This window comes from Enhydra lutris, unplaced genomic scaffold (genome assembly GCF_002288905.1).
Source record: "Enhydra lutris kenyoni isolate GAN:26980312 unplaced genomic scaffold, ASM228890v2 scaffoldscaffold48, whole genome shotgun sequence".
Taxonomy (NCBI): Eukaryota; Metazoa; Chordata; class Mammalia; order Carnivora; family Mustelidae; genus Enhydra; species Enhydra lutris.
In genome coordinates this window covers 6,258,112-6,274,036 of record NW_019154132.1, presented here as the reverse complement: position 1 = coordinate 6,274,036, position 15,925 = coordinate 6,258,112, and the positions used below count along the sequence as shown (strand labels likewise).

Below are 15,925 nucleotides of genomic sequence, written 5' to 3'. Positions count from 1 at the left end.
TTGCAAGAACTCAGTTTGATCACCTCATTATATGACTATCACAGTGGAAATGGAAACAATTTTAAAAGAAAGAGATGGTGGCACTTATTAGTGTCATGAAGGTATTTCAGTGAAAGGCTCTTCTCCTTCTAAATGAAAGCATTATCCTGTGTCCTTTTTGCCGGAGAGGATGTAGTCAGATTTGATGATTCTGGGTGAAAGAACTATGCCCACCTCTTAGCTAGCCCCCACCAGACAGCAGACCCCATGAGGGAGAGCAATGTCTGATCTAATTTGTTTTCATTTGTTTTGTCAGCATGTAACAAGGTGCAGGGCGTAGAGCAAGAACTTGATAAATGGAATTGGTTGGAAAAATTTCTGATGCTCATTTAACTGAATAAATGTCATTTAATTCATTCAACAAACACTATGGTGCACTATTATGTCCAAATACCAAATTCTAAGGATTCAGAGAGAAATTGGAGTCACTACCCTTCAGGAGCTTGATCCAATGTTCGTGGGTGAGACAACCACATATAGAACTCTAAAAAATATAAAGTAGGTTGTAACATGAGGCAGGAGGCACGGAGGTGAGGGGAAGGGGCTTCCATCCTAAGCCCAGAGGAGCAAAGGGAAAGGCTGTTCACGTGGGAAGTGGCCATAGACTCAAAGCCATTATCCCCTCTGCAATCTTCTGGTTGTGCTATTCACAGACGGATGCCCAGGAAATGACCTTAGCTCACAAATGAAACTCAGGGGTTTGTCTACAAAAGTCAAAAGCACTGAGATGAGACAACCAGAGACCAATCTGCTTCCAGGACCCAGCAGGAAGGAATGAAAGCTCATGCAGAGTTAGTCTATATTCTTATGACCACAGTTGTTGAATATCAAAACTTGTTCTAATTCACTTTCCAGCCCCTTGCCACTCCTTCCTTTAAAACACCAAGAACAGCTGGCTCTTTGCCCACCATCCTGAAGGAGCTAATGCCCCCAGGCTGTGCATTCAATGAGCAGATGGAGTTAATACTGTTTAGGGGCAGGGATGTACCCTTCTATCCTTCCTTCTGTGTTCTCCACCTATCACCCCCTCTCCTACTTCTCTACCCTCTAGGCACTGAATCCTTTTTTTTTTTTAATTGTGTTATGTTAGTCACCATACATTAGTTCTTGATGTAGCGTTCCATGATTCATTGTTTTCATATAACACCTAGTGCTCATCACCACATGTGTCCTCCTTAATACCCATCACTGGACTAATCCATCGCCCCATCCCCCTCCCCTCTGAAACCCTCTGATTGCTTCCCAGAGTCCATAGTGTCTCATGGTTTGTCTCCCTCTCTGATTTAACCCACTTTAGTTTTCCCCTTTCTTCTCCTAAGGTCCTATATGCTCTTCCTTATGTTCTACATGAGTGAAACCATATGATAACTTTCTCTGCTTGACTTACTTCGCTTAGCATAATCTCCTCCAGTTCCATCCATGTTGATGCAAATGGTGGGTATTCATCCTTTCTGATGACTGAGTAATATTCCATTGTATATGTGAGCCATAGGCAGTAATTCCTGAGTCCTTTAAAATAAACCCACCCCTCACTCTTAGTTTCAGAGGGGCCAACAGCCAACAGTGCTCCAGATTTCCTCTTGGAACCAACAGCTTTGAGACCCTATGACTCCTTTTTGTCCAGCTTCTCAGCCCCTCCCTCATGTGCCCCTTTCCATCCTGATCACATTCCCAAGGAAGTTGTTCATTTCCTGACAATGGAGCTTCAAGTCGGGTGGGTGGAAGCATGTGCTGTCCATGCTCTCAGGATGTGAGGAGAAGGGGGCTGAACATATATGTATACACCCAGGCCCATGGCTGACTGGTCTGCTTCTCAGATTCTGGTTGATTAGCCAATTGGCAGATGTAGAAACATCCTAACTCAGAGTTTTAAACATTTTATATGATATCAAAGATAATTGTAAAAACCATGAGTACTGTAACAATTAGCAAGTCTTTATTTCCTTTTCATTTGGAATTAAGTAGGGTTGATTAAACTGGCTTTTTACAATTTAATTTTTTTTCAAATAATTGTGAACTAGCAAATATATATTTCTCACTTTCAGTTCAATGCTGCAACAATCTAAGAATTAGTCAGTGATCCACATGGAAAGTAATCACAATTTTATTCTGTTTTTCCCCAGGGCATTATGGAAAAACACCAAATCAAGTCAAACTATTCTTGTAATTTTGCCCTCCCTCTCTCTCTCCATGGTGCAAGGCAATATGATTAGCTCTGCCACTAATTAGCTGGGTCACTTCGGGCAAGTTCCTTGATTTCTCTGGACCTTAATTTTCTCTTATGTAAATGGATGAGTTCAGCCTTAATGAGCTCTAGGGTCATTTCTAGCTCCCAAAAATTTTTAAAATAAATATCACTGTTCTTCCAGAAAGGCCTTTCCTTCCGTATACAGCAGGTTCTACCACATGCTCTGTGTGAAGACCTACTCACATGCACAGGGTCAGCTAGGATCCACCCACTCACATATAAGTGTCGCTTTGCAAACTGACTTAACATCAGCTCCCAAGGAAAGAAAAACAAACAAAAACAACAAACAAAAACAAAAATCAGGCACACACCACAGAAAAATTTTGTAGCTGTACTTTCTGGCCTCCGTGGATCTGGTTCTTTTAAAAAAAAAAAAATTCCAACTTCCTTCATGCTTGCTGGAAAGAGTACAGCCGTTATTGTTTTATTTTTCTCACTTCAAATGCAAAAAACAAAAACAAAAACAAAAAAAAACAAAAACTCTGTGTAGTGGGTAGTACTGAATCTATAAACAAAGCTCTTTTGAAGCAAGTTTTAGAGCAGAAATTAAACAGCCTTCACACCTAGGAATCAGCACTGTGTACCATACTGATCCTAATTCTCACTGCAGTCTCTGCGCTTGACACAGGGGTTTGACCATTGTAGGCGTGTTTTTGAAATTTAAATCGCTCTGTCTTGTTGTAGATGTTCAGTGTGTTCCTGCTAGTTAGACTTTCATGTTCTTATATCACACTAAGTTTTAATTACCGTATGTGCAAAAAAGATTATACAAAAATGAATTCCAAATAAAAAGGCAGAGAAAATTTTCTGAATATAAACCCAACTGCTTAAACATGTTTAAGGGTTTGTAAAATTAACCGGTGATTCATCTAGGTTGCCAGTTTTGAACATCTACCATAGATATTTCTTTTCAAGTAGATTATCTTGTTAACCGCATTGCTGTCAGCCAAATTGTTTTTGAGGAAATCCCCTAAAACAAGATCACAAGCTCTGTCACTAAAGAACTAAGAATATACACTCTGAATCTATACCAAAGTCTTGAAGAAAGGATGGAAAAAGTTGTTTGCCACCTCCAAAGAACCAAAATGCCTCATGCTTATGGAATGCTTTCACTGTGCCAGGTCCTGATCTAAATGGGTGACACGTAGTAACTCATTTAACATTTTTAACAACCTGTTAGGGTACTTGCTATTATTGTCCACATTTATAAATGAAGAAACTGAGGCACACAGTAACCTAACCACAGTTACCAGCTGAAAAGTGGCAGAGCCTGAATTACAAATCCAAGGGCGTTGACCCTAAAGCCTACTTTTTTTAAATAACACCTTTATTGAAATATAATTCACATATCAGTAATTATAAAATTGTGTTGCTGGCCTTGTAATGTAGAAAGATGTAATCTGAATTACAATAATAGCACAGGGGCGCCTGGGTGGCTCAGTGGGTTAGGCCTCTGCCTTCGACTCAGATCGTGATCTCAGGGTCCTGGGATCAAGCCCTGCATGGGGCTCTCTGCTCAACAGGGAGCCTGCTTCCCCCATCTCTCTCTTCCTGCCTCTCTGCCTACTTGTGATCTCTCTCTCTCTGTCAAATAAATAAATAAAAATATAAAAAAAAAACAATAATAGCACAAAGGACAGGGAAATGGAACAAAGTTTTTGCATGCAGTTGAAAATAAGTTGGTATTAATCTGAATTAGAATTCTCAGATTGTTAGGTGTAATCCCCAGAGAAACCACTAAGGAAAAACTGAAAAATGTACAGTAAAAAGAAACAGAAAAAGAATTAAAATGGTATATTAGAAAATATCTTTTTACACAAAATAAGGAAGTAATGAAGAATAGAGGAAGAAAAAAACATAACTGTAGCAAGGAATTTGCAAAACGGCAGATGTAAGTCCTACTTATCAGTAATTAGATTAAATGTTAATGAATCACATATTAATATTAAGATTTGTTTTATGGCCTAACATATGGTCTATTCCAAAGAATGTTTCATTTCCCCTTGAGAAATGTGTATTTCTTTGTTGTTGGGTGGGATATTTCATAGCTATCCATGAGGTCTGTTGGTTTATTGCATTGTTTTAGTCTTCTATTTCCTTGTTAATCTTCCACCTGTTTGTTCTGTCTGTAATTGAAAATGCAGTATTGAAGTCTCCAAATTTTATTTGTTTAAATCATTTTTGTTCTGTTTGCTTGTTTGTTTTTATTGAGGTATAATTGACATATTAGTTTCAGGTGTGCAGTAATGATTTGTGTATATTGCAAAATGGTCACCACAGTAAGTCTAGCTAATATTTGTTGCCATACATAGTTACAAAATGTGTGTGTGTGTGTGTGTGTGTGTGTGTGTGTGTGTGTGTGTCTGATGAGGACTTTTAAGATCTTACCTCCCAACTTTCAAATAACTGGAAATTTGTACCTTTTGACCCCCTTCACCCATTTTCCTTACTCCTACTCCCATGTCTGTTTGAATTGTTAAATTATCTATTTTCCCTTCAATTTTGTCAGTTTTGCCTTTTTTGTATTTTGGGGCTCTCTTATTAGGTACAGATATGCTAATGATTGTTGTTTTCCTAAAACATGACCCTTTAATCATTATAAAATCTCCTTCTGGGTGATACACTCAACTAATGAATCATCGAACATTATATCAAAAACTAATGACGTACTATTCCTCGGCCAGTTGAATTTAAATTTTAAAAAAAATGTCCTTCTTTGTCTCTAGTAACAATACTTGTCATAAAGTCTATTTTGTCTGATATAAATATAGCCGCTCCAGTTCTCTTTATGTTCTATTTGCACAGTTTATGTTTTTCCAACTTTTTACTTCAACCTATTTGCAACTGTGAATATGAAGTGTATCTCTTAGATACAACATACAGTTTTGTTTTCCATCTTGCCAATCTCTGCCTTTTGATTTTAGTATTTAGTCTACTAATGTTTAATGTAATTACTGATAAATAGGGTTTATATCTGCAATTTTACTATTTCCTTTCCATATGCATTATGTCTTTTTTCTTCCCCTATTCCTCCATTACTTCTTGCTTTGTGTAAAAAGATATTTTGTAGTATACTATTTTAATTCTTTTTCTGTTTCTTTTGACATATTTTTCAGGTTTTTCCTTAGTGTTTCTCTGGGGATTACAATTTAAAACCATCATTTGAAACAACTTAGTTCATAATAATACCAATAAATTTCAGTAGCATACAAAAACATTGTCCCATTCCCCTTGCCTTTTGTTCTGTTACTGTAATACAGAATGCATCTTTCTATATTATAAGCCCATCAACACAATTTTATAATAACTGCTTTATAAAGCTGTCTTTAAAATCAGAGGAGAAAAGAATTCAAACAAATATAAATTTATACTGTTTTTGTCTATTTCTCTATGTAAGTTACATTTGCCTTCTTTTTTAAAGGGTAGTGTTTGCTAGATATACAGTTCTTATTTAATTTTTCCTTTCAGCAATTTGAGTACATCATTCCACTCCCTTCTGGCTTCCATGGTTTCTGACGAGTAGTTAGTTTTATCCTACTGATGAACTCATATAGATAATGAATCATTTTCTCATATTGTATTCAAAATTCTCCTTTGTTTTCAGCTTTTGACAGTTTGATTCTGAGGTATTTAGGTGTATATATCTCTGAGTTTAACCTTTTTGAAATTTAACTTCTCAGGTGTCTATATCAATGTCTTATCAAATTTGGAAAGTTTTTAGCTATTAGTTTTTTCAAATATTCTTTCTGCTCCTTTCTCTCTTTCTTTTCTTTCAGGGACCTTCACTATGAGTATGTTGGTACTCTTGATAGTGTCCCACATGTCCCTGGGGCTCTGTTCATTTTTCTTCATATTTTTTCATTTCAATTTACTTATCTTCAAGTTCACTAATTTTTTCTTCTTCGTATCTACCCCAATATACTTTTGAGACCCACTAGTGAATTTTTGAATTTTTCATTCTAGTTATATATTTCAGCTCCAGAATTTCTATTTGATTTCTATTCATAATTGCTATCTTTTCATTGATATCCTCTGTTTGATTATACATTATTCACATGGTTTTCTTTAGTTTTTGAACATGCTTATAATACCTGATTTAAAATCTTTGTCTAGTAAAACCAATGTCCTGGCTTCCTCAGTGACACTTGACTGCTTTTTTTTTTTTTTTCTGTGTATGGACCATACTTCTCTGTTTCTTTGTGTGTCTTCCATTTAAAAAAGAAAAGTGCTAGCCATTTTAAATAATACAATGTGACAACTCTGTAAATCAGATTACCTGCTTTCCAGAGTGTGTTGTAGATGTTTGTAGGGTTGTTGCTGCTGCTACTCTTTGTTTAGTGACTTTCCTGAACTAATTCTGGAAAGTCTGTATTTTTTATCGCGTGTGGCCATTGAAGTCTCTGCTGGGTTAGCTTAATTGTCAGTTAGCAATTGGACAGAAATTTCCTTAGTTAATTGAATTAAAAAGTCCTCAGTCCTCAAGGAGTTCTTTGTGTGTTGGGGGAATGTCATCAATGCTCCACCAGTAAATTTGCAATTCTGCTGTAGCTTTTACATCCTGTTTGCATCCACCATATCTCAAGGTCACTAAGAGGTGAGAGATTAGAACCCTCTTAGGGCCTTCCAGGCCATGCTCACTGACCTGCACATCTGTGTAGCTATCCAGACTCTTAAGAGTATGTCAGAGTTGTTCAAAGCCCGCTACGGACATCTCTGTCATTAGGTTTGCCTTTTAAGTTCTTTTGGGGGTCAGCCTTTTATTATTACCAATTGGTGTCATTCCTTAAGGCAGCTGTGATATCAAACAGTCACTTCTAATTGTTTTTGAAAAACAGTCTTTGGATAAGGCTATTTGCACAGGGTGAATTCTGAATCTAATCAAATAAAAAGAAATCCTGAGAATGGAGTTTTCAGAGAACCCCCAGACAGGTTAGTGGCAATTCTTTAGAGATGGGGCTTTTAGAGAGTTCCAAACCCAATTTTCTCCCCTTAATTTGTTGCTAGGTTGCAAGTTTTTATACCATAGTTGTGAGGCTCTTGACTTTCATGACTACTGTGGAGCTATGAAGAGGAGTGGGGATAAGGCAAATTCCAATGCTACAAAGCTCACTATTCTTAATGAGATTCATTTGTTTTTGTTGAATAAGTTCTACCTCAGATTATTGTAAGTCTTTGATCCATTCCCAAAGTTCTGAAAAAGTTGGTTTGATCATGTTTCCTAACATTCCCTTTGTTTTTATGAAGGAACAGTTTCTTGGAAGTCCTTACTCTGTCATTTTAGAAATGTTTCCTTAGAGCACACTCTTAACCACAACACAAATTAGGAGTCTACCACACTCCTTGAAAGTTTTACATATTGTAGTAATATTCCAAATTAGGAGTCTACCACACTCCTTGAAAGTTTTACATATTGTAGTAATATTTAAGTATCTAGTGTCATCTTCCTGACATCCTATTGAAAAAACATAATATTTTATGTATATCCTTTTATTTCTCTATTTCTTTTGTACATTATAGGGCATTATATTGCTCTTTTAGAAATTGTATATAAAAAATTATCTGTGGATTTCATTTCAGTACAATAAAGAGATGTTATAAAATATTTGTTTTAAAACTGGGAAGGGACATTGTTTTTTGAAGGTTGAAAATTCCTTCACTAGACTCTCTTCCCATTCCTATCATAGTCCTGAAGAATATCTCCAAAGAGGCCTGAAGTCCCTATTCTACTCAAGATCCACTTAAAAAAAATAAATAAATAAAAGAAGGAGTTTAAGAGGTTTAAAAAAAATCAGAGGTTACTACAAATACCTCTCGGGAAATTAGAACGGAAAAGAAAGTGGGAGCCATTTGATAAACCACATAGAAAACAGTAAGGTATTTTCCATAATGAGAAAAATATCATGTTTTGGTTAATCATAAATTCTGCCTAAAAGTCATCATATATACCATTCAAATTTTGCCAGCTTTCAAATGATTAGAAGCTAATAAAATAAACACTATGTAGGCTATATTGAATGTATTAATTTCTTTTGATGATTAATAAGAGCTCTAGAAAAACCTTATATAAATAAGAGCTATCAACCTTAAAATATTATACTTATAAATAGCTTTATAGTACAAAATGGTGATTTTGGTACCTATTTAAACTATTGGCTATATATTTTTTAAATTCCTTCAGTAATTATGGATAAACCTGGCCATAATTTATTGTAGACATTTTTTATACTTTCGAGTTATCCAAAAAAATATTCTCAAAATCTAATTTTTTCTTCATTTTCAGGTGTGAGATTAATTCCCAATTTGTGATGCCAAAGAGAATAGTAAAGGGGAACAGGGTCTTATTTTCAAAATGAATCTAGTGCATGGAACCCAGGAGAGTTACAGAGAGCTTTCTGCTAAGAAGTAATGGCAAATGTGGTTCATATGGATGAGTGGCATCTACTTCCTGAGCATTTTAAGGATTATTTATTTTGTGTTTGCCAATTTTTGCCAAATTTAGTTTCATTCTCTGTCTTGCCCATTTTCTGATGCCACAATAAAAAAGTAAAACAGATAATCAAAAGAGGGGAAGCTATCAAAAGAAGAGAAAAAAGTAAAATTAAAAAACATCATTGTAATAAGGCTGCTATAAAATGCTCTTAATAAATATTCAAGAAATCAGTACCTGGAAGCTTAAGAAGAGAGCAGAAAGGCTCAAGACTAAGGAAAGACACACTCCCAGAAAACTTCGTAAATGGAAACAAACTTCTTAGGTACTGTGGTACTGTATATGTAATTGAATACATCTGGGCTGGCATTTACCCAATACGTACTGGTAGGGACATACAGCATTTATATAGACTGAGTGTCCTTTCTGATTGGTTGAGCTTTCCAGTCGGTTCATGTCTGTGTCTGAGCAGTTATTATTTTGATTATTACCCCTTCTATAAATACACCACATAGTTTCATTTTGGGAATAACAGCACATCCCCAAGTGCACCCCCTTTATCTTCAATACCCCAATTGGGGTCTTTCATTCTACAGAAGACTGCTTAAACTGATTTCTCAATTAGCATTGGAGGACCCCTTCCCTGTAAAGGATAAGCAAAAACAAACACCTTCATCACTTCACTTTTTTCTTGGTGGGTAGTTGGTTTCTAAAGAGGGGTTGTCCTGGTCTTCAGAAGATTGGACCTCCAAACTTTAACTAACGATCCCAGAGAGACTTTAAATGCCCCTTCCTGGTTTCAGCATTCCAACAGCCCCTGACAATAAACAGCTACATTCTGAAGTAGTGTACTGCTCCCATCTCCCAGCTCCATACAAGATTCCTCCAGCATGCCTCCTTTTCTCTGAATAATTCCTTTTCATTGTTTTGCTTCATTACCTTTCCTAACTGACAAATTTTTTCTTGGTCCAAGCTTTCGTTTCTGCTTTGGAATGTCTTGCTAGACAAGCCTCAGAATCCATCAACTTGTTTATACTTCTTTCAACTCCCAGCCCACCCATACCCTCTACCACCGGAATGGCCAAAGCTCAACAATTTCAGGGTTTGCTCTCATTTTTGTCATCAATAGCATTGCCTGTATTATGAGTATACCAAAAGAGCCTGGGAAGTGGGGTTGCATGCATCTGCCACAAATACACAATTTACAAGATAGCTAAGTACATTTCGTCCACTCCCTCCCATTTTTAAAATAAAAGAATTCAAAGAATTGTTTACATTTCAAATTGGCCCAACAAATCTTCTTGAGGGCTTTCAGTCAATCTTATTCATGCTTTCCCTTGAGCCATGATAAAACTGCAGAAACAGGGTTACAGGCCCACACCTCTTTCTTCCCTTGTAGGGAAATGTTCTTGGACAAATTGTAAATGAGACCACCCTGTGGAGCATTTAAGCAGTTAGCCAAGTTAAAGGCAGTAAAGGACTCCTTGCTTAAATTATCCAGTTTATTGTCTTTGAACATCTAACACGTAGAGATCCAAAGCCCATCTTGATTTCAGCTGTGTTCTCTCTCCACTTCTCCATCATCCCACAGGTTCTTGCAACTCCAGATGTGACCTTAGCCAGTGGTTAAAACCGGACAGATTTTTAACTGTGCTTTTCTTTTAACAAAAAAAATAGTCCACTTATGTGTATGTGTGTGGGGGGGAGTAGAAATTAGTTCATGTTTATTATAAAAATTTCAAACGTTGCAGAAAAAAATACAAAAGTTAGAGTCATCCATCTTCTAACTCCTCATTTTTTATTGCTGCATAACAAATTACCACAAACTTAGCAACCTAAAACAACACAAGTTTATTATCTGGGTCAGCAGTTTGGGCACAAGTTAACTGCATCCTCTCCTCAGGGTCTCAGATAATGGCAATCAAAATGTTAGGGGAGGCTGTGGTCCATCTGATGTCCAGGACTCTCTTTCAAACTCATTTAAGTTCTTGCAGGGATTCAGTTCTTGGAGCTATAGAACTCATGGAAGCTTCCATCTTTTACAGGGTCAGTAGGAAACTGTCTCTGCTGCTTCCAGTCTCCAGCTTGCTTTGTCCCTAACCTCTAGACCCAAATTTAAAGGGCTCACCTGATTAGATCAGGCCCACCTTGCTAGCTCCCTTTTAACTAACTCGGACCCCACAAATTAATTATATTAACTACATGTGCAAAATCCTCTTTGCCATGTAAAGTAACATAATCACAGGCATGATACACCATCCTATTCATAGATTTCACCCACATTCAAGGGGAGGAAATTATACAAAAGTGAAGGTCATTTAATATTCTGCCTTCCACACATAAGTACACACACAATATGTGTTCTGTCTATGATTTTTAAAACTTAATATTCCATAAGTATCTTTCCTGCCTAATATATGTAGATTTGCATTTTTATGATTGAATAATATTCTGTTTTGTATTTCAAAACAGTCATGTATTAGAGAGACTATTTCTGATTTTTCCTTCTTCCTAATTATGCAAGGATGAACATTCTGAAGTACTTGTCTTTGCATCTGTGTGATTATTTGCTATACATAAATTGCAAGGAAAGGGGTTAATCAAAGGATAAACCAAACCAATGCAGTGACGTTCTCCGAAGGTCCCTCAGCAATGCATGATGCTGTTTTTCTAGAAAAGCTCTGCCTTTGGTGAAGATTCTGCTGATCCTTTGTACCAGTTCTGCTGAGTTATTAGCATCCTTGAAAGGAGTTCTAGAAATCACTAGCTGTCACTGCAGGAAACCTGCAAAAAGTAACATAAAGCAGAGTGGTGTTCTTCACTTGTCATTCCATCGTTATTCTCCCTCAAAAAAGTTATTTTCAACTTGATTAAATAACTCTCAATGAAATGGGGCTTTATTTTAATTTCTACACTGCTTCTTTAGAAAGTGGCAATAAGAAAACTAGATCATCTTGAAGGTTTCTAACTTTTCTTTTACCTTTAAAGTGACACCATACATTTTGATCATATAGTGGGAAGTGGGAAGTCAAATTTCAAATGAAGGCTCTGAGAAAATGAATCTTAACAAATAAGCAAATGAAAGTTTAATTACACCTGTCTTGGAGATGTCCTACGCTTGCTAGGAGTTGTCCTTGCCTTTCGATCAAGCGATACTTTCTGAGAACTTTCTAAGGCCTAGCGCTAGGGCTGGGAATGTGTTGGTGAACAAGACAGAGTCCCAGAAGTGAATCAATCCCTCAACAAATGCATAATAAAATTACAAGATGAAAACAGAAAGACTGTGACAGATCTAGATAAAGGAACTTTAAAATAACCTTTCAGGAAACATATATTCCCCAACCTACAGACAACCTTGTTGCAAATAGAATTCAGAAATGTCTGTAAATATTAGCCCCTTTCATGGGGGACCTTAAAATGAAAAACAAACGTGTATACCCAGAAATACTTAACATCCAGCCAAAAGGGAACCCTCATGGCATGAGTGGCCCAGGACACATTTTCTCTGGCCATTCTTGAGCAGAGAGAACAGCATGATTTGGAAAAAAAAAAAAAAAAAAAAAAAAATCTGTGGCTTTGGAGGTAACATCCTCCCACTCTGTTCACGACGAGCCTGGGAGCCCAGCCATTGGCTTTCTACCCGTTGACTAAGGCCCAACCTCAACTTGGGTTCTCTATCTGAGATCTGAAATGCAAAGCTTGTTTATCTTGTTCAAGGCTAACCTTGCCCAGGATATTTGAATTTAAATAAGGAGGTTCTGGCACCTATTAATCTAGGGTGGTGGTGTAACAGTGAAATCATAGCTAGAGCCAGGTTTGCTAAACACGGGTTGCCTACACGGATTGTGTAGGAAGCAGGACTATGTCCATTTGGATTGCAAATGTTTCCTTGCTGTTTTCCTGGATCTCTCTGCCTAATGATGCAACTTTCAGTGTTATGGAGGGAGGCTAACAGTCATGTTTAAATTCACAGTGACCTTCTTTCCAGCTTCAGAGGAAAGATACAGGCTCTCAAGTGGGAACCAACCTCAGGTTCCTGTCCAACACCTCCATACCTTGACCCTGATCTATATCCACACCTCCCTGTCCCTGGGAACAATACCTCGATCCCCACACCCGGCAAGGTTTAGCAGTCAACCTCATCCTCCTGCATTCTTGGGAGTTGAATGTCCTCTTACTCCATCTCTCTATTCTCTATTCCCACTCCCTGCCCTGGTTCTTCCTCCATAAGCATGATAATCTCTCCTAATGTGAAAATAATCAAAACACTCTTGCCTGTGTTGCATTACCTTCTAGCCATGGTCCTATCTTCTCTTTTTCCCTTCACAACCTAGATCACTCTGAGGAGAGAAACCTGCACTGCATCCCTCCATTTCCATGCTCTCCTCGTTTAGCTCTGCCCCCCATTCTCCTCCACCGTCAGTGAAGACGCCAGCAACTGGTTCAACCCTGAATGTCTCACAGATATATAAAAATGGCTCTAGGGTTTTGTCTCCTGGGTTTCTCACTGTCTCTCAAGTTCATCACATCCAAAATTGAACTTGTCAGCCACCCAACACACACACCACCCAACCCAAACTGTCCTTCCTTCCTCCTTCATTCAGTCTTGGTCAATGGAACCATCATATTCCCTGGAAACATGAAAGTCTTCCTCCACTCATCCAGCTCTCTCATCTCCACATGCCTGTACCCGCTGATGGCTCCCAGTCGTCCCCACGGGAGTGGTCAACTCAGCTCCAAGGCCCATCCTGCCTCCCCACCCATCTTCCACAAAGACAGATTTGCAAATCTAACTTGCCCAAGAATAGAGTCTAATCATTTGATCTGGGATAAAAGGATTTCACAGTTTCATCTTCCTTTATAGCACAGTTCATTGTTTAAGAGCTTGAGCCCTGGAGCTCTGTCACTAACCAACTCTGTGACCTCAGGCAAGATTCTTAACCTCTCTGGGCTTCCCCTGCAAACTGGAGATAATAATAGTAGTATCTTTCTAATAGGGTACCAGAAGGTCAAGTGTGCTAATATACATAAAAGTTTTAGAACAGTGCCTGGCACACAGTAAGTGCTGTGCATTTTTGTTAGTTCTGTGATTCCCTGCCCACCCTTACCAGCCACCCCTCTCCCCCATGCACACAAATATGCAAGCATGCTGCCCTCACACCACGACGAACAGCATGCCGTCCCCCAAACACACCGTGTGGGCTATTTCATGCCTCTACAATTTTGTTCTTGCTTCTCTTGTTGACTTTCCAACCTCCCACATTCCCCAGGACTTAGCTCAAATATCACTTTTGCTGTGAAACTTTTCTTCATACGGGTTCCCCCACGGAGACCCCGCTGTACCCCAAATGAATTTCCAGTGCATCACGTCTATGAATTATTTTTAAAAGTCCGAGACTTAACTATTTTTGAGCACTTATCACATGCCAGGTCCTATTCTAAGTGCTTTACACCCATTATCTTGCTTACGCCTCACAGCAAAGCTATGAAATGTTGTAACAATTGGTTTACCTTTTCATCATTCCTCCTAGATCACGAGGGTCTCTGTGGGCAAGAACCTACGTGTCGGTCAGTCTCGCATCCCCAGCACCTAGCCTGGTACATAAAGGGTACACAGTGAAATTAATACCTCCAAATTGAGCCAAAGAGGAGCCAAACTCAGAGATGGGAACATGTACAAATTCCTGACATTGAAGGACACTTAAGTAAAGGATGAATGGTAGCTGGAACTGAAATTCATCCATGCTATAGACAAAGACTGCTGTAACTACTTCTCCCCACTGTTAAATCGTTATTACTAGATGAATATTTTCTATAGCGCAGACGGCTTAATGTGCTCTCATTGGTTTCTGTACTGTCATATAATTTCAGGTCTTTCCAAGGACATCATAATACAATTCATGATGACATTTTATTCCATGCTCTTGCCTCAAGGGTCATATGCAAAGTTCTGTAAAGTTTTGGCTTGTGGGTTGCCTACCTTCGATAAAGGGTAAAGAGACACTCACCCTGACACCCTTTTCTTCTTGGACACCAAATGGAAATTTGCCCAAATTAGAGACAATTATAGTCAGAAGTTAACGTTAGAGTTTCTATGGCAACAGCCTTAGCCCATAAACACAAGCATTTTATTGCTTAATTGTTATAAGAGATCTGCTTCTTATAAATCTAGTATGCATAAATATAAACATAAATATAAAAGAAATGCAAAGATATATGTATTTCGGTTTCAATTAACTTTTCTTTTCTATCCTTTTAGCACATAGTATTAACTTTTCTTTTCTACCCTTTTAGCACATAGTATGCTCTGTTTCATTAGGCAGCAAAGGATGGTTAAGACCAAAACTGTTTCATGCACTGGGTGGCCTTGAAACTGATATTAGCAGGGAAGAGAAATCCAGCTATCTGATGCCCCCTCAAGGGTGCCAATGGGAATGCATCTGTCCAGCAAACTCAAGTCCAGGACATATCTGGCGAGTCTTCAATTTAGTTTTTTTTTTTTTCCATTCCAGCAACTTGTAGGTAGTGTACTCACAGGAATTCTGGACACCTTTTGAATTCTTGGGGCGTTGACTGGAATGGGAAGTTTAATCTTCTTGGGGTGGTGTTTTCTCAGGAACTACCACTGCTGGAATGAAGCCTGGATGACAAGACCTGATCTTCCCGTTGGATTTGGAGGGTGGCAAGCTGTGGACAGCACCCCGCAAGAAAACAGCGATGGTAAAATTGCATCCTTCCTCTGGGAACTCGTTTCACGGCAATCTTTCTTTTGCTCTTAGGGTTGCATTTGATGTGTGGGCAACACTCCCACTGGGAACCAACATCAAAAGCGTGCTTCCTGGGCCCATGTACAGTATTAACAGTCTGTCAATCAGTTTAATTTCATCTCAATGGTCGGCTTTCCCCTGATTATTCTACAACTGGTAAAAAAAAAAAAAAAAAGCGCATAAAACTTAACATATATAATTCATCTACTCTTGCTTTGATAAGCAGTTTTGAAGACAAGAGAAAGATGTCCATGTAGGCACTTTTACTAGGCTCTAAAATACACCTTGGCCCTCTGTGATGCACAGTGATAAGCTATAAGGCAGTAGAGAAAATAAAGAACTCAAAAAATAGTTACAGATCTAGTTGTTTTTCCAGAACCTGATTTCTTTTTATGTTGTGTGATTTCTTCCAAAACCTAAGTATGTGGGTATTTATCATCTAAC

General features: G+C 38.0%; 1 protein-coding gene across 1 annotated transcript in view; it reads left to right on the top strand.

The window, feature by feature from the left end:
- LOC111156704 (coagulation factor XIII A chain) overlaps positions 1–15,925 on the top strand; it is a 161,929-nt gene that overhangs the window by 101,668 nt on the left and 44,336 nt on the right. The window contains exon 9 of the mRNA XM_022517741.1: positions 15,331–15,434. Within this exon, the coding sequence (XP_022373449.1) occupies positions 15,331–15,434 (104 nt within the window). The remainder of the gene's footprint in view (positions 1–15,330; positions 15,435–15,925) is intronic.